Source organism: Myotis yumanensis, unplaced genomic scaffold, assembly GCF_028538775.1.
Source record: "Myotis yumanensis isolate MYYU_CA2020_CCGP unplaced genomic scaffold, mMyoYum1.0.hap1 SCAF_9, whole genome shotgun sequence".
Taxonomy (NCBI): domain Eukaryota; kingdom Metazoa; phylum Chordata; class Mammalia; order Chiroptera; family Vespertilionidae; genus Myotis; species Myotis yumanensis.
The window spans coordinates 581,345-607,188 of NW_027223760.1; the positions used below are offsets into that span (position 1 = coordinate 581,345).

The window sequence follows — 25,844 nt, forward strand, 5'->3', positions numbered from 1 at the left end:
ACAACAGGAGCGCTTGTCAGGGGTGGACATGGACAACAGGAGCGCTTGTCAGGGATGGACATGGACAACAGGAGCGCTTGTCAGGGATGGACATGGACATCAGGAGCGCTTGTCCGGGAAGGACATGGACAACAGGAGCGCTTGTCAGGGACGGACATGGACAACAGGGGTGCTTGTCAGGGATGGACATGGACAACAGGAGCGCTTGCCTGGGGCGGACCTGTACAACAGGAGTGCTTGTCAGGGACGGACATGGACAACAGGAGCGCTTGTCAGGGACGGACATGGACAACAGGAGCGCTTGTCAGGGGCGGACATGGACAACAGGAGCGCTTGTCAGGGATGGACATGGACAACAGGAGCGCTTGTCAGGGATGGACATGGACAACAGGAGCGCTTGTCAGGGATGTACATGGACAACAGGAGCGCTTGTCAGGGATGGACATGGACAACAGGAGTGCTTGTCAGGGATGGAAATGGACAACAGGAGCGCTTGTCAGGGATGGACATGGACAACAGGAGCGCTTGTCAGGGATGGACATGGACAACAGGAGCGCTTGTCAGGGACGGACATGGACAACAGGAGCGCTTGTCAGGGACGGACATGGACAACAGGAGCGCTTGTCAGGGGCGGACATGGACAACAGGAGCGCTTGTCAGGGATGGACATGGACAACAGGAGCGCTTGTCAGGGATGGACATGGACAACAGGAGCGCTTGTCAGGGATGTACATGGACAACAGGAGCGCTTGTCAGGGATGGACATGGACAACAGGAGTGCTTGTCAGGGATGGAAATGGACAACAGGAGCGCTTGTCAGGGATGGACATGGACAACAGGAGCGCTTGTCAGGGATGGACATGGACAACAGGAGCGCTTGTCAGGGACGGACATGGACAACAGGAGCGCTTGTCAGGGATGAACATGGACAACAGGAGCGCTTGTCAGGGATGGACATGGACAACAGGAGCGCTTGTCAGGGACGGACATGGACAACAGGAGCGCTTGTCAAGGACAGACATGGACAACAGCAGCCCTTGTCAGGGGCGGAAATCGAGAACAGGAGTGCTTGTCAGGGACGGACATGGACAACAGGAGCGCTTGTCAGCGATGGACATGGACAACAGGAGTGCTTGTCAGCGGCGGACATCGAGAACAGGAGTGCTTGTCAGGGACGGACATGGACAACAGGAGCGCTTGTCACGGATGGACATGGACAACAGGAGTGCTTGTCAGGGGCGGACATCGAGAACAGGAGTGCTTGTCAGGGGCGGACATCGAGAACAGGAGTGCCTGTCAGGGATGGACATGGACAACAGGAGTGCTTGTCAGGGATGGACATGGACAACAGGAGTGCTTGTCAGGGGCGGACATCGAGAACAGGAGTGCTTGTCAGGGATGGACATGGACAACAGGAGTGCTTGTCAGGGACGGGCATGGACAACAGGAGCGCTTGTCAGGGGTGGACATGGACAACAGGAGCGCTTGTCAGGGATGGACATGGACAACAGGAGCGCTTGTCAGGGATGGACATGGACATCAGGAGCGCTTGTCCGGGAAGGACATGGACAACAGGAGCGCTTGTCAGGGACGGACATGGACAACAGGAGTGCTTGTCAGGGATGGACATGGACAACAGGAGCGCTTGCCTGGGGCGGACATGGACAACAGGAGCGCTTGTCAGGGACGGACATGGACAACAGGAGCGCTTGCCTGGGGCGGACATGGACAACAGGAGCGCTTGCCTGGGGCGGACATGGACAACAGGAGCGCTTGTCAGGGACGAACATGGAAAACAGGAGCGCTTGCCTGGGGCGGACCTGTACAACAGGAGTGCTTGTCAGGGACGGACATGGACAACAGGAGCGCTTGTCAGGGACGGACATGGACAACAGGAGTGCTTGTCAGGGATGGACATGGACAACAGGACCGCTTGTCTGGGGCGGACATGGACAACAGGAGCGCTTGTCAGGGACGGACATGGACAACAGGAGTGCTTGTCACGGATGGACATGGACAACAGGAGCGCTTGCCTGGGGCGGACCTGGACAACAGGAGTGCTTGTCAGGGATGGACATGGACAACAGGAGCGCTTGTCAGGGACGGACATGGACAACAGGAGCGCTTGTCAGGGACGGACATGGACAACAGGAGCGCTTGTCAGGGGTGGACATGGACAACAGGAGCGCTTGTCAGGGACGGACATGGACAACAGGAGCGCTTGTCAGGGACGGACATGGACAACAGGAGCGCTTGTCAGGGACGGACATGGACAACAGGAGCGCTTGTCAGGGACGGACATGGACAACAGGAGCGCTTGTCAGGGACGGACATGGACAACAGGAGCGCTTGTCAGGGATGGACATGGACAACAGGAGCGCTTGTCAGGGACGGACATGGACAACAGGAGCGCTTGTCAAGGACGGACATGGACAACAGCAGCCCTTGTCAGGGGCGGAAATCGAGAACAGGAGTGCTTGTCAGGGACGGACATGGACAACAGGAGCGCTTGTCAGCGATGGACATGGACAACAGGAGTGCTTGTCAGCGGCGGACATCGAGAACAGGAGTGCTTGTCAGGGACGGACATGGACAACAGGAGCGCTTGTCACGGATGGACATGGACAACAGGAGTGCTTGTCAGGGCGGACATCGAGAACAGGACCGCTTGTCAGGGACGGACATGGACAACAGGAGCGCTTGTCAGGGACGGACATGGACAACAGGAGCGCTTGTCAGGGATGGACATGGACAACAGGAGTGCTTGTCAGGGGCGGACATCGAGAACAGGAGTGCTTGTCAGGGATGGACATGGACAACAGGAGTGCTTGTCAGGGACGGGCATGGACAACAGGAGCGCTTGTCAGGGGTGGACATGGACAACAGGAGCGCTTGTCAGGGATGGACATGGACAACAGGAGCGCTTGTCAGGGATGGACATGGACATCAGGAGCGCTTGTCCGGGAAGGACATGGACAACAGGAGCGCTTGTCAGGGACGGACATGGACAACAGGGGTGCTTGTCAGGGATGGACATGGACAACAGGAGCGCTTGCCTGGGGCGGACCTGTACAACAGGAGTGCTTGTCAGGGACGGACATGGACAACAGGAGCGCTTGTCAGGGACGGACATGGACAACAGGAGCGCTTGTCAGGGGCGGACATGGACAACAGGAGCGCTTGTCAGGGATGGACATGGACAAAAGGAGCGCTTGTCAGGGATGGACATGGACAACAGGAGCGCTTGTCAGGGATGGACATGGACAACAGGAGCGCTTGTCAGGGATGTACATGGACAACAGGAGCGCTTGTCAGGGATGGACATGGACAACAGGAGTGCTTGTCAGGGATGGAAATGGACAACAGGAGCGCTTGTCAGGGATGGACATGGACAACAGGAGCGCTTGTCAGGGGTGGACATGGACAACAGGAGTGCTTGTCAGGGGTGGACATGGACAACAGGAGCGCTTGTCTGGGGCGGACATGGACAACAGGAGCGCTTGTCAGGGACGGACATGGACAACAGGAGTGCTTGTCAGGGATGGACATGGACAACAGGAGCGCTTGCCTGGGGCGGACATGGACAACAGGAGCGCTTGTCAGGGACGGACATGGACAACAGGAGCGCTTGCCTGGGGCGGACATGGACAACAGGAGCGCTTGCCTGGGGCGGACATGGACAACAGGAGCGCTTGTCAGGGACGAACATGGAAAACAGGAGCGCTTGCCTGGGGCGGACCTGTACAACAGGAGTGCTTGTCAGGGACGGACATGGACAACAGGAGCGCTTGTCAGGGACGGACATGGACAACAGGAGTGCTTGTCAGGGATGGACATGGACAACAGGACCGCTTGTCTGGGGCGGACATGGACAACAGGAGCGCTTGTCAGGGACGGACATGGACAACAGGAGTGCTTGTCACGGATGGACATGGACAACAGGAGCGCTTGTCAGGGATGGACCTGGACAACAGGAGTGCTTGTCAGGGATGGACATGGACAACAGGAGCGCTTGTCAGGGACGGACATGGACAACAGGAGCGCTTGTCAGGGACGGACATGGACAACAGGAGCGCTTGTCAGGGGTGGACATGGACAACAGGATCGCTTGTCAGGGACGGACATGGACAACAGGAGCGCTTGTCAGGGACGGACATGGACAACAGGAGCGCTTGTCAGGGATGAACATGGACAACAGGAGCGCTTGTCAGGGATGGACATGGACAACAGGAGCGCTTGTCAGGGACGGACATGGACAACAGGAGCGCTTGTCAAGGACAGACATGGACAACAGCAGCCCTTGTCAGGGGCGGAAATCGAGAACAGGAGTGCTTGTCAGGGACGGACATGGACAACAGGAGCGCTTGTCAGCGATGGACATGGACAACAGGAGTGCTTGTCAGCGGCGGACATCGAGAACAGGAGTGCTTGTCAGGGACGGACATGGACAACAGGAGCGCTTGTCACGGATGGACATGGACAACAGGAGTGCTTGTCAGGGGCGGACATCGAGAACAGGAGTGCTTGTCAGGGGCGGACATCGAGAACAGGAGTGCCTGTCAGGGATGGACATGGACAACAGGAGTGCTTGTCAGGGATGGACATGGACAACAGGAGTGCTTGTCAGGGGCGGACATCGAGAACAGGAGTGCTTGTCAGGGATGGACATGGACAACAGGAGTGCTTGTCAGGGACGGGCATGGACAACAGGAGCGCTTGTCAGGGGTGGACATGGACAACAGGAGCGCTTGTCAGGGATGGACATGGACAACAGGAGCGCTTGTCAGGGATGGACATGGACATCAGGAGCGCTTGTCCGGGAAGGACATGGACAACAGGAGCGCTTGTCAGGGACGGACATGGACAACAGGGGTGCTTGTCAGGGATGGACATGGACAACAGGAGCGCTTGCCTGGGGCGGACCTGTACAACAGGAGTGCTTGTCAGGGACGGACATGGACAACAGGAGCGCTTGTCAGGGACGGACATGGACAACAGGAGCGCTTGTCAGGGGCGGACATGGACAACAGGAGCGCTTGTCAGGGATGGACATGGACAACAGGAGCGCTTGTCAGGGATGGACATGGACAACAGGAGCGCTTGTCAGGGATGGACATGGACAACAGGAGCGCTTGTCAGGGATGTACATGGACAACAGGAGCGCTTGTCAGGGATGGACATGGACAACAGGAGTGCTTGTCAGGGATGGAAATGGACAACAGGAGCGCTTGTCAGGGATGGACATGGACAACAGGAGCGCTTGTCAGGGGTGGACATGGACAACAGGAGTGCTTGTCAGGGGTGGACATGGACAACAGGAGCGCTTGTCTGGGGCGGACATGGACAACAGGAGCACTTGTCAGGGACGGACATGGACAACAGGAGTGCTTGTCAGGGATGGACATGGACAACAGGAGCGCTTGCCTGGGGCGGACATGGACAACAGGAGCGCTTGTCAGGGACGGACATGGACAACAGGAGCGCTTGCCTGGGGCGGACATGGACAACAGGAGCGCTTGCCTGGGGCGGACATGGACAACAGGAGCGCTTGTCAGGGACGAACATGGAAAACAGGAGCGCTTGCCTGGGGCGGACCTGTACAACAGGAGTGCTTGTCAGGGACGGACATGGACAACAGGAGCGCTTGTCAGGGACGGACATGGACAACAGGAGTGCTTGTCAGGGATGGACATGGACAACAGGACCGCTTGTCTGGGGCGGACATGGACAACAGGAGCGCTTGTCAGGGACGGACATGGACAACAGGAGTGCTTGTCACGGATGGACATGGACAACAGGAGCGCTTGCCTGGGGCGGACCTGGACAACAGGAGTGCTTGTCAGGGATGGACATGGACAACAGGAGCGCTTGTCAGGGACGGACATGGACAACAGGAGCGCTTGTCAGGGACGGACATGGACAACAGGAGCGCTTGTCAGGGGTGGACATGGACAACAGGAGCGCTTGTCAGGGACGGACATGGACAACAGGAGCGCTTGTCAGGGACGGACATGGACAACAGGAGCGCTTGTCAGGGATGAACATGGACAACAGGAGCGCTTGTCAGGGATGGACATGGACAACAGGAGCGCTTGTCAGGGACGGACATGGACAACAGGAGCGCTTGTCATGGACGGACATGGACAACAGGAGCGCTTGTCAGGGATGGACATGGACAACAGGAGCGTTGTCAGGAACGGACATGGACAACAGGAGCGCTTGTCAAGGACGGACATGGACAACAGCAGCCCTTGTCAGGGGCGGAAATCGAGAACAGGAGTGCTTGTCAGGGACGGACATGGACAACAGGAGGGCTTGTCAGCGATGGACATGGACAACAGGAGTGCTTGTCAGCGGCGGACATCGAGAACAGGAGTGCTTGTCAGGGACGGACATGGACAACAGGAGCGCTTGTCACGGATGGACATGGACAACAGGAGTGCTTGTCAGGGGCGGACATCGAGAACAGGACCGCTTGTCAGGGATGGACATGGACAACAGGACCGCTTGTCAGGGATGGACATGGACAACAGGAGCGCTTTTCAGGGATGGACATGGACAACAGGAGTGCTTGTCAGGGGCGGACATCGAGAACAGGAGTGCTTGTCAGGGACGGACATGGACAACAGGAGTGCTTGTCAGGGACGGGCATGGACAACAGGAGCGCTTGTCAGGGGTGGACATGGACAACAGGAGCGCTTGTCAGGGACGGACATGGACAACAGGAGCGCTTGTCAGGGACGGACATGGACAACAGGAGCACTTGTCAGGGACGGACATGGACAACAGGAGCGCTTGTCAGGGACGGACATGGACAACAGGAGCGCTTGTCAGGGACGGACATGGACAACAGGAGCGCTTGTCAGGGACGGACATGGACAACAGGAGCACTTGTCAGGGATGGACATGGACAACAGGAGTGCTTGTCAGGGATGGACATGGACAACTGGAGTGCTTGTCAGGGATGGACATGGACAACAGGAGTGCTTGTCAGGGGCAGACATGGACAACAGGAGTGCTTGTCAGGGGCGGGTGGCAGGAGGGGCGGAGGGTCCAGGGGGATAAATGGTGTTCGACCCGGACTTCACTTGGGGTGGTGATCTCACAATATAGTGTCAGGTGATGTGTTCTGAAACGTGCACCTGAAACCCGTGTAATTTTGTTAGCCAGTGTCACCCCAATACATTTTATTAAAATAATTAAATGCATCACTTTTTTAAAGAAACTCTCACAAGCTGATGGTAGGAGTGTCACTAATGCCATCACTTTGGGACTCTGTGTCCAAGGGACTCCACGGGAGGAAACCTCCTGTGTGTGCCGAGACGGCAGTCCCTGGACGGGCAGGAAAAGGAGAAATAGCCCGGTGTTCACTGAGCCAGACAGCTGGCTGGAGAGATGGATCATGTAATAGCCACGCGGCATGGACACGAGACCCACAGGGACATTCCGAACAAAAGAGCCCCAGACACAGGTCGGGGGCGGGGGCGGGGGGGGGGGGCGCGGGGAGAAGCCAGTCAGAGAGGAACGTGCCTAAGTTCAAAATAAGCAACAGACATGGGTGAGAAAGTCCAGAAAAAGAACCGATCTACCCAGAATTCAGGGGGGTGTGAGTGGGGCCACAGGGCTTATAGTGGTCGGCAAACTCATTAGTCACCAGAGCCAAATATCAACAGTACAACGATTGAAATTTCTTTTGAGAGCCAAATTTTTTAAACTTAAACTATATAGGTAGGTACATTGTTATTAACTTAATTAGGGTACTTCTAAGGCTTAGGAAGAGCCACACTCAAGGGGTCAAAGAGTCGCATGTGGCTCGCGAGCCGCAGTTTGCCGACCACGGGTAGGGTATCGAATGTAATTGCTTTTTTATTATTTGAATTAATTGAGATGAAGTACAAATGTAATTATGTTTCATTTCTTTTTCAGAGTGTGGGTATCAAGGGCATTTGTTGTCTTACTCTTTGTAACCAACACATATTTTATAAGTCCTCTTCGGTATCTAATATTTCATTAAATGCAAGTATAAATTATATATTTGAATTACAAATTAACAAAAAAAATTCTCTAACTATCAAGAGGAAGTCATGGTGGCCTTGGCTGGGTGGCTTAGCTGGCGGGAGCACCTCCTGTGCACCAAGAAGGGTGTGGGGTTGCTCCCCGCGTGGGGCGCGTACAGGAGGCAACCGGTTGATGCTCCTTTCACATTGATGGTTCTCTCTCACTCTCCCTCTCTCCCTCTGAAATTAATAAAGACAGGTCCTCAGGTGAGGATTTAAAAATGAGAGAGAGAGAGAGAGAGAGAGAGAGAGAGAGAGAGAGGGAGATTGATTCATCGTGAGTTGGCCAGGGACATCCTCCCAGGAGCACGATACGTATTGAATTGAATGGTGTTTTATACACATGCAAGCAAATGCACATTTGTTTTTTCTACCAACACGACTTTGCTGTATCTCAACAGAGTGGCCTTGGTTACTTGTGTTGCTGGGTTGTTGTAGGAGCTAAGGTGGCCTCTTCAAACGGGGCTCCTCCAGATGGGGTGGCTCTGCATGGAGGCTTCTGTCTGCCATCACCTCCCTTTGATGGTCAGAGGGCACGGCACTCAGGGACACGGTGGTCAGAGGGCACAGCTGGTGCACAGGGACACGGTGGTCAGAGGGCACAGCTGGTGCACAGGGACACAGTGGTCAGAGGGCACAGCTGGTGCACAGGGACACGGTGGTCAGAGGGCACAGCTGGTACACAGGCACACGGTGGTCAGAGGGCACAGTGCACAGGCACACGGTGGTCAGAGGGCACAGCTGGTGCACAGGCACACGGTGGTCAGAGGGCACAGTGCACAGGGACACGGTAGTCAGAGGGCACAGCTGGTGCACAGGGACACGGTGGTCAGAGGGCACAGCTGGTGCACAGGCACACGGTGGTCAGAGGGCACAGCTGGTGCACAGGCACACGGTGGTCAGAGGGCACAGCTGGTGCACAGGGACACGGTGGTCAGAGGGCACAGCTGGTGCACAGGGACACGGTGGTCAGAGGGCACAGCTGGTGCACAGGCACACGGTGGTCAGAGGGCACAGCTGGTGCACAGGGACACGGTGGTCAGAAGGGTGAGCCGGGTGCTGGGTCTGAAGGATGAGCCAGGTGCTAGGTGTGCAGGGTGAGCAGGGTGCTAGGTGTGTGGGCTGAGCCAGGTGCTGGGTCATGGTGTGAGCCGGGTGCTAGGTGTGGGAGCTGAGCCAGGTGCTGGGTCATGGTGTGAGCCGGGTGCTGGGTGTGCAAGCTGAGCCGGGTGCTGGGTCATGATGTGAGCCAGGTGTTGGGTCATGTTGTGAGCCAGGTGCTGGGTCATGGTGTGAGCCAGGTGCTGGGTCATGGTGTGAGCCGGGTGCTGGGTCATGGTGTGAGCCGGGTGCTGGGTCATGGTGTGAGCCTGGTGCTGGGTCATGATGTGAGCCGGGTGCTGGGTCATGGTGTGAGCCGGGTGCTGGGTCATGGTGTGAGCCGGGTGCTGGGTCATGGTGTGAGCCGGGTGCTGGGTCATGGTGTGAGCCTGGGCACCTGGTTTCTGGGCCCAGACTCACTGCTGCAGAACTCACCATCCTCTTGCCAATGTGGGGGCCTCGTTCTCAGAAAGCCCTCCTCATCCTGTGTCAGAGGCAAACTAGGGAGGACCTGCCAAAGTTGAATTACGAGAGGAGCGGGAAGCCCCCGCCGCCCCCAGGAGGGCCGGTCATCGGGCCTTGTTCCCAGTAAGCATGTCATGAGGACTATCATTTTGTTCTAAAATAAGACCTTGCTGTTGGCAGCCACATCCCGTCGTTTCTCCCAGCAGGTCTGTGGGTCTCCTGGGACAGCACCTTCTGCCTGGAGGGGCAGGGGGGCGCCGGTCCTCAGGTCTCCCTCTTGTGGCTTGTGCCCAGCGTGGCGCTGGGACGGGGGTAGCGCAGGGCGGGCACGCCGTGTCCAGCAGAGGACAGGCCCCGAGCTAACCCTGTGCTTCTTTTTCTTCCCAACAGTCAGCAACAAGGACAAACTGGAAAGATCGTCGGGACTGAGGATTCTTCAAGCCGGAGTGGGGTCGGTGAGTGGCGGAGGGCTGCCCTGAGACGCGTCGGTGCACGGCGTGCTGTCGGCGTGGAGGCCTGCGTCGCGGCCAGTGTGGTGGTCCCGTAACGTCGCGTGGCTGGGGCGGCTGACTGGCTGGTGCCAGGTTAGCCGTCCGATGGTTGAGATGCTGGTGCCGGTGCCGGCTAATGTGACTGTTTTTGGTGGCCTTTGAGGAAGCAGTCGTGAGTAAGGAAAACAGTGAAACCGTCAGAACACACATACTTCCTTGTTTCGTTCATTGTGCACAGGAGTGGGCCGAGTAGTTGCCCTTCCCTCGGGGCTCGGGGAGGTACTGTATCTCAGCTGTTTTGGGACGTGTCTGTGGGGAGGCGCTATAGGGCCGGGCGCTTCCACAATAGGGTGAGTCCCGGCAGCTCCGGCCAGGCGCGGCTCCGTTGGTATCGGAAGGAGGCACTTGACCTGACACTTGGTCAGCAAGTGCAGCTGACAGCGCTCACCTCCCGTGGCCTGCGGGGCGCGTCCTGGTCTCTAGGCAACTGAACTAACTGCAGGCAGAACAGCGCTGCTCCCTCTTAGAAGGGGTGTGGCCACTCTGAGTCCGCCTGGACCAGACCGGCCTTTGCTGTCGCCGTAGAAACTAGATTTCACGGCGGGCAGCTGCCATGAGGGCTCCTGCTGATGGCTGAGACCCGCCACTTTCTTGGGGGAAATCTCCCCGCAGCCACAAGTCCTGCTCTCACACGAGAGCCTGTGTAACTGGCTGTTTTCAGGACCAGCAGCTCCGCCTAACGGGGTGCAGGCGTGCAGGAGCGGCTCTCAAGCAAGCACGGCGCCTGCGGCTTGTGCTCCTGTGACAGCGCAGGACGCACATGGGGACTGACAGAACCCGTCAGAGGAGGTGGGAGGGATGGGGCCCCAGGACCGCCGGTGCCCACGGAAGGGCTGTTTCCGCAGCACGGATATTGCTGGTGTCCAGGGCAGGCTAGGAGTGTGTCTGGATGTGAGGCTGGCCCTGCCGGGGAAGGGCAGGACTGGCAGTGGGGAGAGGCACCCATCTGGCAGCTGAACCGGGAGGGCCTCTTCTGGCTGGAAAGGAGTCTCCTGCTTCTCAGGGGCTCGAGCAGTGGTTCTCAACCTTCCTAAGGCCGCGACCCTTTGTCGTGTGACCCCCAATGTCATTGCTACAAATTGAACATAATTAAAGCACAGTGATTAACCACAAAAACAATATGTAATTATATGTGTTTTCCGATGGTCTTAGGCGACCCCTGTGAAAGGGTCGCGACCCACAGGTTGAGAACCGCTGCCCTAAAATGTCCGATCCGTGCTCACACGCTACCCTCAGGTCTGTGTGAATTTGTCATGCGATGTGCGTGGCGGTGGACAGTGTGGCTCCGTGCCACGGGCACCATGGGAACGAGGGGGCGGGGCGGATCCTAGTGGATGCCTGGACACAGCTCCGTTTCCCGCCGGGCCCCACGTGGTCCTCTCCTGTCTGTGGGAAGATGCCGAGAGTGTAAATGGCTGCTGTCTAAACCGGAATCCGGTATTTAGCGCTTTGCCGACAAGAATGGGTTTCATGCAGGCGTGGGCCCGGTTGGTGCGCAGGGAGTGTGGGCAGTGATGACCCACCTGACCGGGGCTCTCTCGAAGTTGGCTGGGACAGGAAACCTGGCGCAGATGGTGCTGGTGGCCAGCGACCTGCCCGAGCCCCCGGGGCTTCCATAGGGACAGCTGGGATTTCTGTAATGAAGATCCACTTTTAACCAGCGGCTGGCGGCGGCCTCCATAGCTTTAAAAACACATCTCGCCCTCCCGCTCAATGTCACACTCCCAGAAGTTTATCTCAAGGTTCACCAGGCAAGAGAATGGGAAAAACGCAGCTTTGGGAAAAGCCCAAACTGATCTAAATGTAAAAGCGTAGTAAGGTAACTAATCACATTGTATTAGCCAAATAAACGGAATTCAATGATTCTGTTAAAAGTCGGATGAGGCCCTGGCCAGGGCACATTCCAGGTGGCAGGTTCAGTCCCCTGTCAGGTGTGTGCAATGTTTCTCTCCCACATTGATGTTTCTCTCTCTCCCTTCCCCTCTCTAAAATCAATAAAACAATAAACTATAAAGAAAGATGTCTGAGAACCATGAAGGCAAAGGCAGCCATGGAAACTGTCCACAGCGATGAGGCTCAGTCACCACGCCCAGACCTGAGGCCGGTCCTGGGGGAGGGAGGAGGCCAAAGCAAGTTCTCTCCTTTTCCAACATTTTCTTGAGCATATTCTTTACCTTTCATTTTGAAATCCTTATAGACTCGCAGGAGGCTGTGAGCGCGGTGGGTGTGCTGTGAACACTGCCCACAGCCCCCCCAGGGCTCGTGCCCGTGACGGGGGCGATCGGCGTGTGCGCTCTGTCATTTATCTTTAATGCCACTTTTAATAAAAATCGTGCAACTGAAGTAAATCAGCACATATTCAGGCTGACACATTGAGGATGTGAGAGGAACCCCGCCCTGGGTGGGAGCCCCGGCCCAGTGGGCGGAGCCAGCTCCTCGCTCCCCTGAACTGCCCTGTCCCTGAGAGAACACCCGCAGTCACCTCAGCCGTCACTGATTTAAGGCCTGAAGGGCACCGAGCTGGGCCCGGGCAGACGTGTAAGTGACCAAAGATCCCTGGACCTTAGACCCTCGGCCCATCCAGGAGCTGAGGAGGAGGAGCTGAGGAGGAGGAGCTGGGTGTGGATGGAGAGTGGACAGCGGCAGAGAGCAGCTCTGGCCAGAAGGTGGAGGGAGATGGAATGAGTCAAGGTGACACCATGGGACGTGTCCACAAGTGCCTGGGAAACCTGTGGAGAAGGAGCTGCGGGATGGGCACCTCCCTGGTCACACCCAGGACCCTCTGTGCCACCCCTGGGTGCTCCCACGGCAGCCCAGGACACCAGCAGGCACAGACCCCTGATGCCCAGGAAACCATGAGACAGCTTCCCAGAAACAGGCACATTGGATGCACCCCAGGTGGCCCCCAGTTCAAGACGCTGGTGGCACCCCACCCAGGGCCCATCCAGGGACCTGGGGGCCTCTGCCAGCTCCGGAGACAGAAGAGCCGGCTGCTCTGTCCTAGCCCCTCCCTCCGCACCGTGGGCTCCATGCCGTGGGCTTCACACGTGGGCTCCATGCCATGGGCTCCATGCCATGGGCTTCACACGTGGGCTCCATGCCATGGGCTCCATGCCGTGGGCTTCACACGTGGGCTCCATGCCGTGGGCTTTGCACTGTGGGCTCCATGCCGTGGGCTTTGCACTGTGGGCTCTGCAGTCTGGCCAGACCCACTTCCCCTCCTTGCGCAGTCACCTTTATTGTACTCCAACCTGCATTTCTTGACGGACAAAACTGAACCTGTTTCTCCTAAATGCAGAATGTGCACCTACAGCAAGCTGGTTCCTGTGCTTTAAGAGGCAAATCTGCATGGAGCTGCGTTAAAATATTTACAGCCGCCACCCTGGAAGGCTCTATGCTCACCCACTGACGTCTCCTGTGGGGAAGGCAGGCCAGGGTCACTGAGACCCTGGGTCACTTCTGACCTTTGCTGGAGGGTGTCACTCTGTTTTCCTGTTTCTCAAAAGTGAAGAAAATCACACCAAATACGTTGGCTGTGATGAACTGCCTCACCACGCCGGGAACGTGACTTCATTGGGAGACACTGAGTGAGGACCGCGCCACGTGGCTGAGGTCTCTGTGCAATACCTTTCTGTGACTGGCAGGCAGGAGGGCTCTGTGGGAGGCAGCAGTTGCTATAGTGACAAGTCCATCTTATTCAGCATCAGAGTAAATGGTCAGGTTAAATGAAACGTGATGTCTGCACCCCTGCCCGCCCCGGCCCTTCCTCGCGTCTTCCCCGGTATTTTACAGAAACACGCAGCAGGCATGCCTCCCTCCGGCCCGGCTGCGCCGGCCTGGCACCGGGTGGTGCCCGAGGACCCGAGGGACGTCCCAGCACAGCGAGCTGGTTCCCGCCGCCCTGCAGAGCCGGCGGCTACGGGCCGGGTGGGCTCTCCGGACGCCCTCTTCCAGCTCTTCAGCCCTACGACCGGGAATTGCTGGGGGTGAGGAGCGCAGAGGGCATGTGCCAAGCCCCGCGCTTCTGAACCAGCCGGGGCCGTCCTGGCCCCCGTGAGGCAGACGCAGTCGCAGACCAGGACACACACGAGAGGCTGAGTGACGAGGCGGGCGTCCAGCTCGGGCCGTGTCCTTGTCCCTAAACGGCCCCACGCAGGCTTTGAAGAGAGAAAGGCCGTGCGCTCTGCCTCATGGAGGCTCCCGTCACTGGATGGGACTGGCTCCAGGTGGTGGGTGCAGCCGGGGCGCGAGGGACCCAGGCAGGGCCAGCCCACGTACAGGACCTCCCGTCCCCAGAGACTAAAGGTGGACAAGCCCACGCCTGGGGTGTGTCCTCCAGGTCCGACCGCGCTTCCTGTTTCAGAGCACACTTTGTAACCCAGATCAGGGGACCCTCCGAACCACCTGCACCAGGAGCCCCCTTTGCCCATGGCGACGGCACCTGCTACCGGGCGGGGAGCGCGAGTTGCTGAGGTCAGTTTGCAAACACGAAGCTGCACCCTGTGTCTGAGAAGAGGACCTGGTTACATGGCTGATGAGGCTTCCGTGGGTACAAACCCATTGAATTACAGCACCAGGGTTTTTGAGAGCAGAAAGCAAAAGGAATATTTTTAAGGAATAACTTTCTCCCCTTCACAAGCTCTCAGAATTAATGCTGCACTAAAATATCAGATTCTCTCCTGGGTGGCACCAGGCACAGCCCTACGCTCACAGGAGAGGACTGAGGTGGGATGACTGGCGTGCAAAGTCCAACCTTGGTTCTCGCGTCTCCCACCGGAAACCATTCTCCTCTAAGTTGTTCACGGGAAAGTGTCTTGGTTGTCGAATGAAACTCCGGTTCTCAACCAGATAATCCTTTCATGCTGATCCTGTGTGGTCAGTCACACGTCTCTCAGGCGATAAGCAAAGGAGAATGTGCGAGTGTGAGTCAGTTCACCGAGAGCCCCGCGTGGCTGACAGCTCAGGGAAGTGTGCTGTGGCTGTTCCCTGAGAAGGATCACCTGACAGAGAAGCAGCGAACCGTGGGAGTCACTTGTCGGCCTCGGCGCAGTGTTTCACTTGGGCCAGTGTTAAAGTGCGGGCGGCAGCCTCACGGGTGGGTTTCAGGGAGCCTGAGGCAGGTTCTAGTGGAGCAAAGAGACAAAGGAGAGAAAGAACCGCAGACGAACAGCTACCTGACGCTTTTATGGAAGGGACTCCCTTCCAAACAATAACATCCCCCCGTACCCCCGTGCCCCTGGCCCCCATCCCTGCTGCCCCCATCCCCCACCCCTGTCCTCCCACCCCCGGAGTCCCCCACCTCCTGTCCCTCCGCCCCCTCCCCCCCAGTCCCTCCGCTCCATACTCAGGCATCAGGAGCTCTCAGCATTAAAGGTAAGGTCTAGTGTGTACGTAAACTTTTCTTTTTACTGTACATTTCATTTCCTTTGTGAAATGTTCATTTGCACGTCATGTCCTTTTTGCTTTTAAAGTGTTGTTTATAGATGAAACAGTGCGTTAGACATGGACTGTGCATAAGAGGGGAAAACAGGGACCATGTGAGGTCTGGGGCGGACTCGTTCATTACATCACATCTACGGAGCCAAGGCCCACTGCACACGCTTGTTTCCTAAGCCTCCTCCGAGGGGACAGCAGACAGGGCTCGCAGCAGACGTGCCCCTCGCAGCCTGGAGGCTGGGCGTCGGGGTGGGTGGCTCATTCCTCCCCAGGCCTCTCTCCTGGGCCTCAGACAGACACCCTCTGCCTGGTCCGCATTGGATCAAGGCCCACCTGGCAACCTCATCTGAGTAATCACCTCTGCAAAGGCCCGCAGCTCAGCCCCGGCCTGTGCGCTCAGTGGTTAGAGTGGTGGCTGCACACCCATGGGCTGCAGGTTTGACCCCAGCCCCAGTTTGGGGTGCATACGGAGGCAACCAATCGCTATGTCTCTCTCACATTGATGTCCCTCCCTCTCTCCCTTCCACTCTCTTTAGAAAGCATTGGGAAACATATTCTCAGGTGAGGATTAAATAAACAAATAAGTAAATATTTTTAACAGGCCCCATCTCCAAAGACAGTTGCATTTTGAGGCGCTGGCAGCTTGCACTGCAGCATACGGATTTGGGGGACACAGGCAGCCCACAGCACCGATCTGGTGAGGCCTGCCTTCAGTGCCTCCTCTAAGGCTCCTCTATCCATTGGCTCCAGGAGACAGTGTGTGGACAGCCACCTTCTCAGAAATACACTCTGTCAGACGACTAGTGGGAAAGTGAGAAGCTCTATCAGGCCATTCAAGGAGATAAAAAACGAACAAGCAAACAGAAACAGAAAACTTAGTGTACAGTTGTAGAAGCATAACAGGACCGTTTTGTCCAAAAGACCATCAAATCCATGGTTTGATCTGCAATAAAGTAAAAATTACACACCATGTTCAGGTGAAAAGCCCTGGCCGTCCAAGGAGCAGGGAGGTGGGCCATGGCCGCTGGCCGGATCCCCTTGAGTGGCTGTGCTGGGGGGAGGGGGGGCGAGGGTGAGCCAGCTCCTCTGGCAATGGGAGGTGATGGCCTGTAGCGTGGGGTCCCTAGAAAAATTCTTGGCATTAAAACAACATAAATGGTGTTGCGATTTTATTGCTTTGGCAAAGGGTTGTGTGTTTCTCTGCAGCTAACTTGTGAGGGGAGCCTTTTCATCCTGGTGGGGCAGGTGGGCTAATACATTTATTTTAGAAGCGTCCGCACAGCAGCATAGAAGGGACTGACTGTTGAACTGCTGATTCACAGATTGCCTCTAAGAGAATGCAGGCAAATGCTGGCCCTCAAAGCCCTGCGAATAGACAATGTTCAATTTTTAATTTCCAGCCCCTTTCAGATTATGGGGATGAAAAACAATATTTAATCCCTCGTTAACACATGAATAAGTGGAAGCCATAATTTTCAACCAGACAATAACAGGATTATCTCAAGAACTGTCAGTTTATGTGAAAATAGTATGTTGCCCAAATTTTCATAAAAATTAGCAGCGGAAAATATTCAAAATCAGAGCGATGGGAAGAGGAAAGCCGGCCTTCCTGGTAATAAATATTCATATTTGTCTGCTCAGGAGATGAAAATCTAATCAAGGGGCTATTGATGCGCCGGCTTTTTTTCTTTCCACCCAAGATGTTTCATCTAAATTGGGTTGGATATGGAAATTAGTCTCACGGGCCCTCAGGTCGCGGGCGCTGTCCCCTCAGATGCTGTCCTGGCCACTCCAGGTGACAAGCCCCCGATGTGGGAAGTCACCCTCACTCCACTCAGTGTCCTAAGCGTGTCCCGGGACGGAGCGTTTGGGGCCCTGCTTTTTTAAAATGAAAAAACAACATCATTTCATGCCAGTTAACTCCTGGCTCCTGCAGAGCTCAAATCATCTGTGTTCTCATTTTGTTGACAATTACCATAAATCAAAAGACACTCTGCATGAAGCTTAATGAAATATGTATGATTTTAGAAAGAAAAGATGATGAAGGCAAGATGTTCCTATCTCTGTGTGTGCATCCATGTTGTGTATGTGTGTATGTGTAACATGTGTATGCATACACCTGTGTGTATGTATGTGCATTGTATATGTGTGTGTGAGTGTGTTCGCACATCCATGTGTGCATGTGTGCATCTGTATGTGTGCATCCATGTGTGCACATGTTTGCGAGTATGTGTTTGTACATCCATGTGTGTGAGCGTGTGCATGTGTGAGCATGTATGTGTGCACCCGAATGTACATGCACGTGTGTGCAAGTGTGCATCCATGTGTGCATGGGTGCGTGTGTGTGTGTGTGTTCCCATTTCTTGAAGGCTGTACTTTCCCTTCACATCAGCAGGCGTTTGAGACACTGAGCTCCAGGGCCACTCATTCGTAAACAGATGCAAGAGGCCCATCCAGGTGCTGTCCTTAGGGGACGGAAGTTCCAGGTCCTGAGAATCCCCTCAGTGCTCAGGGCCTCCCTTAGCCTGCAGGCCACCAAGGGGAGTGGAGCCTCCTCTGGCTACACATACAAATTCCCTGAGAGCAAAAACAAGACCTGCTCATCCCTGTCCCACAAAGGACCAAGAGCAGTAGCCGCACACCAGCGACGGTGCCACGACGCGCCTCCCTGCAGACACATCCCGTCCGTCCGCTGCTATGTGTGAGCAGGCGCTTACACCGCCGCGCGTGTGCAGGTGTGGCCTTGCTGTCCATCACTTTATCCCCCAACACCATGGCGCTCATTATGGGATGGTCTGGTCATTTTGGAAAAGCACCTGGAAATATTTGCTTTCTGAAGGTGAAGCTTTCTGGATAGAAACCCTCTCCCGGCTCCTCTGGTCCGGCTAGGGCTGAAGGCAAGAGAAACGGGGAGGACCTGGCGTTCCTCCCTTGCGTGTTGCGCTCACGCTCAGCATGTGTGGCTGTGGCTGGTGCTGAGGCCACACTCTCCTGCCCACGTCTCTGCATCATCCAGCCCTCCCATTTGATACTGGGCCCAGAGACACTTCCTTCCCCCAGGAGGCGCTGGGGGCAGTGCTGAGAGACAAGGGACAGAGGCAGGAGACAGGCGCCCTGCGCAGATGCGGAGCTAGCGCGTCTGTCGGGAGGAAACAGTCCTGCAGGCAGGCTGGCGCGTCCCTCGGCCGCTGTCCTCTCTGGGCCCTGACCGCTGTCCCTCTGCCCGGTGAGACCTGGGAGAATTGCTCTGTGCGCTGCACTGCACCTGCCCTTTGACCCAGGCTCTGCTGCCCTCCGGGGCCTGGGGTCTCCAGTGCACGTGCAGGTAAAAAGGGAGCTAACCCTGAACCAGCCGTCAGGTGCTGGGCCCTCATCCCAACGCTGCGCCAGGGCTCCCGAGAGCGACCGAGCCCAGAGGATGCAGAGACGGCGGAGACCACGGGGCCTTGGAGGCTGAGATGGCCCATGGGCTTCCCTCTGCAGGCTGGAGGCCTGGGAAGCTGTGGTGCAAGTTCAAGTTCAAGTTCAAACCCAAAGGCTGAGAAACCAGGAAGCCGACGGGCCCCAACCTGAGTCAGAAGACCAGCACTCAGCGCCCTGATGGCCAAGAAAGAGAAGGTGCACGTCCCAGATCAGCAGAGAGCGCCCCACACCTTTCTGTTCTGCTCGGACCCTCAGCGGGTCGGCGAGTTCCACTGTGGAGAGGGTGACCCTCCTCACTTGTCTGTGGATTCCAGAAACACCACAGACACCCCCAGAAATGATGCTCACCAGCCACGTGGGCCCAGTCAGGGTGACGCAAAATTACCCATCACCTCCCTGACATTGCCTTTCTTCCAGCTGCCTGCCCATCAGACTCTAGGAGACTTTCTTGCTTCACCAGGGAGAAGGGCGGGAACTTGGATCAGATCTCATGCTGCGCTGTGTCCACAGAGGGCTCCAGGCTGGTGAGCTCCAGGGAACGTCCCTGTGGTGTGAGGAATCGGCTCTGAGCCTGAGGGAGGGTTTCCTGTGACCTCCAAGGTGGTCTTTTGGGGAACTTGCTAACATGCCCACCTTTCTGGGTTTCTGCAAAGAGTTTCCCCACCCACCGTGGCCCTGCTCCCAGTGGCAGATGCAGAACAGCTTCTCCAGGGGAAGAGGCCCAGGCAGCCGCTCAGGGAGCAGTGGGCAGGGTGAGGGACCAGAGGACGAGGGCCTGGACCATGACCCAAGCATCATCTCCTGGTGACGGCGTCCATCCTGGACCACAACCCAAGCGCCGTCTCCCTGGTGACGGCATCCATCCTGGACCACGACCTGAGCACCATCTCCCTGATGACGGCATCCATCTTGGACCATGACCCAAGTGCCGCCTCCCTGGTGACAGCATCCATCCTGGACCACGACCTGAGAGCGCCATCTCCCTGGTGCTGAGACAGGTGCAGTCTCCAGGGTTGGCGCGGCTGTGGCACCTGAGAGACCTCGGCACAGAGAAGATGCAGTGTGATTGGCATTTTCTACACAAAGAGACAAAGAAGGACTTGACTCCCTCGGGCCTTCATTCTCAGACTCTCCTTCAGGGGAGCGGCGAATGAAAGATCCCACAGGCAGGAGCAGGGACGGTGGCGGTGGGAGCTCTTGTTCAGGAATCAGGGTAGTAAATTCTGACCCTTGTCGAGGAGCTTGAGCAGAGCCAGCCAGAGAACTAGTTCAGCGAAGCGGGCCTGACCCAGCTGGAAGCCCCAATGGACCCCAGCCAGACCCCCTGATGGACCCCCAGCCAGACCCCCTGATGGGCCCCCAGCCAGACCCCCTGATGGACCCCCAGCCAGACCCCCTGATGGACCCCCAGCCAGACCCCCTGATGGGCCCCCAGCCAAACCCCCTGATGGGCCCCCAGCCAGACCCCCTGATGGGCCCCCAGCCAGACCCCCTGATGGACCCCCAGTCATACCCCCTGATGGGCCCCCAGCCAAACCCCCTGATGGGCCCCCAGCCAGACCCCCTGATGGGCCCCCAGCCAGACCCTCTGATGGACCCCCAGTCATACCCCCTGATGGACCCCCAGCCAGACCCCCTGATGGGCCCCCAGCCAGACCACCAGCCAGACCCCCTGATGGGCCCCCAGCCAGACCCCCTGATGAGCCACCAGCCAGACCCTCTGATGGACCCCCAGCCAGACCACCAGCCAGAACCCTTGATGGACCCTCAGCCAGACCCCCTGATGGGCCCCCAGCCAGACCCCCTGATGGACCCTCAGCCAGACCCCCTGATGGACCCCCAGCCAGACCCCCCTGATGGACCCCCAGCCAGACCCCCAGCCAGACCTCCAGCCAGACCCCTGGCTGGACACTACAGCTGGTCCCCAACCAGGCCCCAGAGCCCTACACAGCTGGGGAGTAGCTGTGCCCTCCTTCCTGGGGACCCGCTCAGAGGGCACCTCCTGACCTCAGGCAGGACACATGGCCAAGATTGCTGTGTCCGCTGTAGCCACTAGGGGTCACACTTACATCTTCTCCAGAGCTCATGGGATCCTAAAATTAGGGTGTCTCCTCGGACCAGGATTGGCAGGAATTTGCTGGGATTTAAAGGATGGGTGGGAATGGGCAAGAAGAGGAGACACAGACGCCGAAGTCCCTGGGTGACCTGCACTCCAGGATCTTGCTCCCCAGACTTCAGTGACAGGATTAGCCGTGACAGTTTCCTAAGTCACGCCGGAATTGGAATGTTCTCTCCCCACATCAGAAAGATGACTGCAACCTGGAGCAAGGTTCTCCGAAAAGCATTTCCCACCTGCTGCTGTAATACCTGCAGCCAATGGGACCCCTCAGGACGCCTGTCTGCCAGTGTGCATGTGTGTGCTCACAGTGTACGCATGCGATCTTGTGTGAGCCTGTGTGTGCATGAGCCTGTGTGTGCATGAGCCTGTGTGCATGTGCCCATGAATGTGTGTATGCAGGTGAGCCTGTGAGCATGTGTTGTATTTCAGCATGTACGTGTGTTGTGGTGAGCCTGTGAGTGTGTAAGCATGTGTGTGCATGTGTGTATGAGCGGGAGCGGCTGAGGGGGACTATGGGGTATCAGTAGCAGGGGGAGTCATAGAAGTGTGACTGAGAGTATGGATGCCCAGGTAGGGACATTCTTAGCATCTCAGAGCCCAGGCTGGCCTGTCCCCAACTGGAACATCAGCCATCCATCTGCAGAGCCTCACAGAGACCGGCTGTGAGGTGTTCTGTGAAGGTACCCACCTCAGAGGCTCTACCGTGGGCAGATGGCACCCCTCAGGGGACCAGAGGAGGGAGTGCCAGCAGGTGGAAGGCTGGCTAGAGAGCATGGCTGTCCCCGCTCTCTCCATGATCCTTTTCTGAGTTTATCCCATACCCAGAGCCATCATCTAGGTTTATGACGTGTGTCTACTAATCAAAGGAACACGTAAACTTTTTACTTACTTTGGCACTAAGTGTAGAGCCGTGGAACTCTCTTTTCAAGTGAAATACTTCGCAGGATTCTATAGAAAAAGTGACAAAGTGAGAGGCGCCGAGTCCATGGGCCCAGGGCCTTCCCTCCCAGCAGAGGCCTTTGCATACCTCCCGCATGTCAAGGGGCCATGCTGGGTGGCCCAGCCGGCACACTGGGTGTAATCTGGGGGCCTGGCAAAGTGGAGGCACCAGGAAATGTTTGCAGAAACAACTGGATATTTCAATTCAAAATCATCTTGGCATCAAGGGGGAAATCAGAGCTTTGACTTCCTCACACTCATTTTGAAAGTCAATACTTAATAATGTTTAACTGCATGCAGTAGTGTGCTTAGGGGGTCTTGGGAGGTCTGTAATCTTTATGTGAAAGCCTTTATTAATCTTAATTTGATGCTACATGGAGCCTAGTCTGAAAATGACTGGTGTTTTGGCAAGAATGGTGGATAAGTTGTTGGGAGGCCTGGCCTCACCGTTAACTCCCTGATAATTTTGAACTAGTCACTGACTCCTGCTTGCATCAAGTTCCTCATGTCTGGGATGGGAACACTGGGTGGATGATCCTTAATAACTCCTCCAGGTGGAATATTTATTCTCCACCAGCATAGGAATCCTGTTTGTCTCAGATGTCTTTGTATCTCGAGCATCCAGTGCAATGACAGATGGATGGATGGATGGATGACGGATGGGTGAATGGATGGATAGGTAAATAGGCGGATGGATGGATGGATGGATGGATGGATGGACAGGTAAATGATGGGTGGATAGATGAATGATGGAGGATGGTGGATGGATGTATGGATGTATGGATGATGGATAGATTATGAATAGATGATGGATGATGGGTGGATGGATGGATGGATGATGAATGGATGGATGAATGGATGGATGGATGAATGGATGGATGGATAGATGTTGGGTAGATTATGAATAGATAATGGAGGATGATTGGTGATGGATGGATGATTGATGGATAGATTGATGGATGATTAATAGATTATGAATAGATAATGGAGGATGATGGGTGATGGATGGATAGATGGGTGGGTGGGTGGATATATGGATGAATAATGACTAGATTATGAATAGATAATGGAGGATGATGGGTAATGGATGGATGGCTGGGTGGGTGGGTGGATGGATACTAGATGGTGAAAGAAAAGCATTTTATGTTGGATGAGACACCCTGGGCTCTTTTTTGCCCGGGTGTCTATTAAACATTCATTCATTTATCCCATAGTATTTTGTTACCTTCAGAGATGAGACAAAGAATGGAACATGGTTCTTTTTTTTATCCTCACCAAGGATATGTTTAGAGAGCGGAAGGGAGGAAAGGTGGGAGGGATCAAACCCAGAAACTAGGTATATGCACTGACTGGGAATCAAACCAGTGAACTTTTGGTGTATGGGACACCGCTCCAGTCACCCGAGCCGCCCGGCCAGGTTTCGGAGGGAGCACAGCCCTGCTGACAACACCTTGATTTCAGATGTGGGGCCTCCGGACCCTGAGAGGATAGTGGCTGTGGCTTTAAGCCTCCCAGTTTGCGGGGGTTTGTAATGGCAGCCCCAGAAAATGGCTCCAGCTGGGCTGCAGACTATGTAGTGTCTGAGAGAAGAGATGGAAGGAACCCGCAAATCCCTTGTGGGCTCTGGGGAAGCCGAGCCTGGAGCCACGGGCTGGTTCAGGGAGGTGGCCGGAGAGCAGGCTCCAGAGGCCAGGAAAGCCACGCTCAACCAAGTCAGGAGCCAGGCAGGGAGCTCATGACAACCAGAACGAGACACAGGGCTGAAAGGATCCATGGTCCCTCATCAGCCATCGAGCCGCTAGACCTGCTCCCTACGTGACTGGCCTCCCCTCCTCCCTCACACTCATTGCAGAGACCAGGATGCAGGTGTCTAATCTTACAAATTTCACTTACTTAAGAAGTTTGAGAACTCAGCTCTGGGACCTCACAGGGCGATAGCACCACGAGCCACACACAGCGTTCCACCACCAGCACCTCCCCCGCGGTGGGAGCCTGGCGCTCCTGTCCCGTGTCCCACACCCTCTGCTCTCCCCGCCCTCGGCTCCTCTCCTGCCCCTTTAACAATGAAGGGCCCTGGCTCCCTTCCGTCTGCAGGTCTCAGAATGAGCCACGTCGCTTTCATCCTCCTCCCGACTTTTAATCAACTCTGGGCTGCCCAGCTGTGCCTGTACTAGACTCCAATTTTGACAACTATTGACTGAATTGCCTAGTCAGTTCCATGAAAAAATAAAAATGAGCCCAACCAGCCCATTGCTGATGGAATCTACCAGCCAGTGCCATTCAAAGATCTCTCAAGTCGCCTGGTGTAGAGGGGCCACAGATGCAGCCATCATGTCTTATTCAGAGCATGTGCATCGACATCAATGTAGGAGCTGTCTGCTCCCTGCACAGAGCGACTGTCTAGCTCCATCCCCTAATTACTACCACAAGTTTAGGGAGGGAGACATGAAAGCAGAAGATTCGAGATTAAAAGGCTCCAGTGAGGCACAGGAACGAGATTTGCATAGAGTGACATCTAATTGCAAACCAGAAATGCATCCACAGAGCTCATGGGGAGGGTCAAGGCCTGCTTGGAAGCATCCATACAGAACAAAGATGAAGTCATGTATGCCCCCAAAGATGAGCCCCGCCACTTTGTAAAACAATGCAGTGTGTGGATCTTCAAAGATGTTTGACGACAGCAGATGTGGGATTCTATTTGAAAATGGAGAGAGAGCAGGAGGGGTTGGGGCAGCGCTGCTGCTCTGGGTCATGTCCAGGTCATCTCCAGAGACATGCTGGCTGTGCAGGGCCTGGGTCTCCTCAGTCCAATCATTTGCAGCTTGACTGTGTAAGCCCGACTGTATGTGTGCAGCCCGACTGTATGTGTGCAGTCTGTATGTAGCCTGACTGTATTGTGCAGTCTGACTGTATGTGTGCAGTCTTACTGTATGTAGCCTGACTGTATGTGTGCAGTCTGACTGTATGTAGCCTGACTGTATTGTGCAGTCTGGCTGTATGTAGCCTGACTGTATGTGTGCAGTCTGACTGTATGTAGCCTGCCTGTATTGTGCAGTCTGGCTGTATGTAGCCTGACTATATGTGTGCAGTCTGACTGTATGTAGCCTGACTGTATTGTGCAGTCTGACTGTATGTAGCGTGACTGTATGTGTGCAGTCTGACTGTATGTAGCTTGACTGTATTGTGACGTCTGACTGTATGTAGCATGACTGTATTGTGCAGTCTGACTGTATGTAGCCTGAGTGTATGTGTGCAGTCTGACTGTATGTAGCCTGACTGTATGTGTGCAGTCTGACTGTATGTAGCCTGACTGTATTGTGTAGTCTGGCTGTATGTAGCCTGACTATATGTGTGCAGTCTGGCTGTATGTGTTCAGTCTGACTGTATGTAGCTTGACTGTATTGTGCAGTCTGGCTGTATGTAGCATGACTGTATGTGTGCAGTCTGACTGTATGTAGCTTGACTGTATTGTGACGTCTGACTGTATGTAGCATGACTGTATTGTGCAGTCTGACTGTATGTAGCCTGAGTGTATGTGTGCAGTCTGACTGTATGTAGCCTGACTGTATTGTGTAGTCTGGCTGTATGTAGCCTGACTATATGTGTGCAGTCTGACTGTATGTGTGCAGTCTGACTGTATGTAGCCTGACTGTATTGTGCAGTCTGACTGTATGTAGCCTGACTGTATATGTGCAGTCTGACTGTATGTGTGCAGTCTGACTGTATGTAGCCTGACTGTATTGTGCAGTCTGA

General features: G+C 55.7%; 1 protein-coding gene across 2 annotated transcripts in view; it reads left to right on the forward strand.

Moving 5' to 3' along the window:
- Positions 1-25,844, forward strand: part of PTPRN2 (protein tyrosine phosphatase receptor type N2) — a 479,830-nt gene that overhangs the window by 283,794 nt on the left and 170,192 nt on the right. For both annotated transcript variants that reach the window (XM_070423558.1, XM_070423559.1), the window contains one exon: positions 10,014-10,078. In XM_070423558.1, the coding sequence (XP_070279659.1) occupies positions 10,014-10,078 (65 nt within the window). The remainder of the gene's footprint in view (positions 1-10,013; positions 10,079-25,844) is intronic.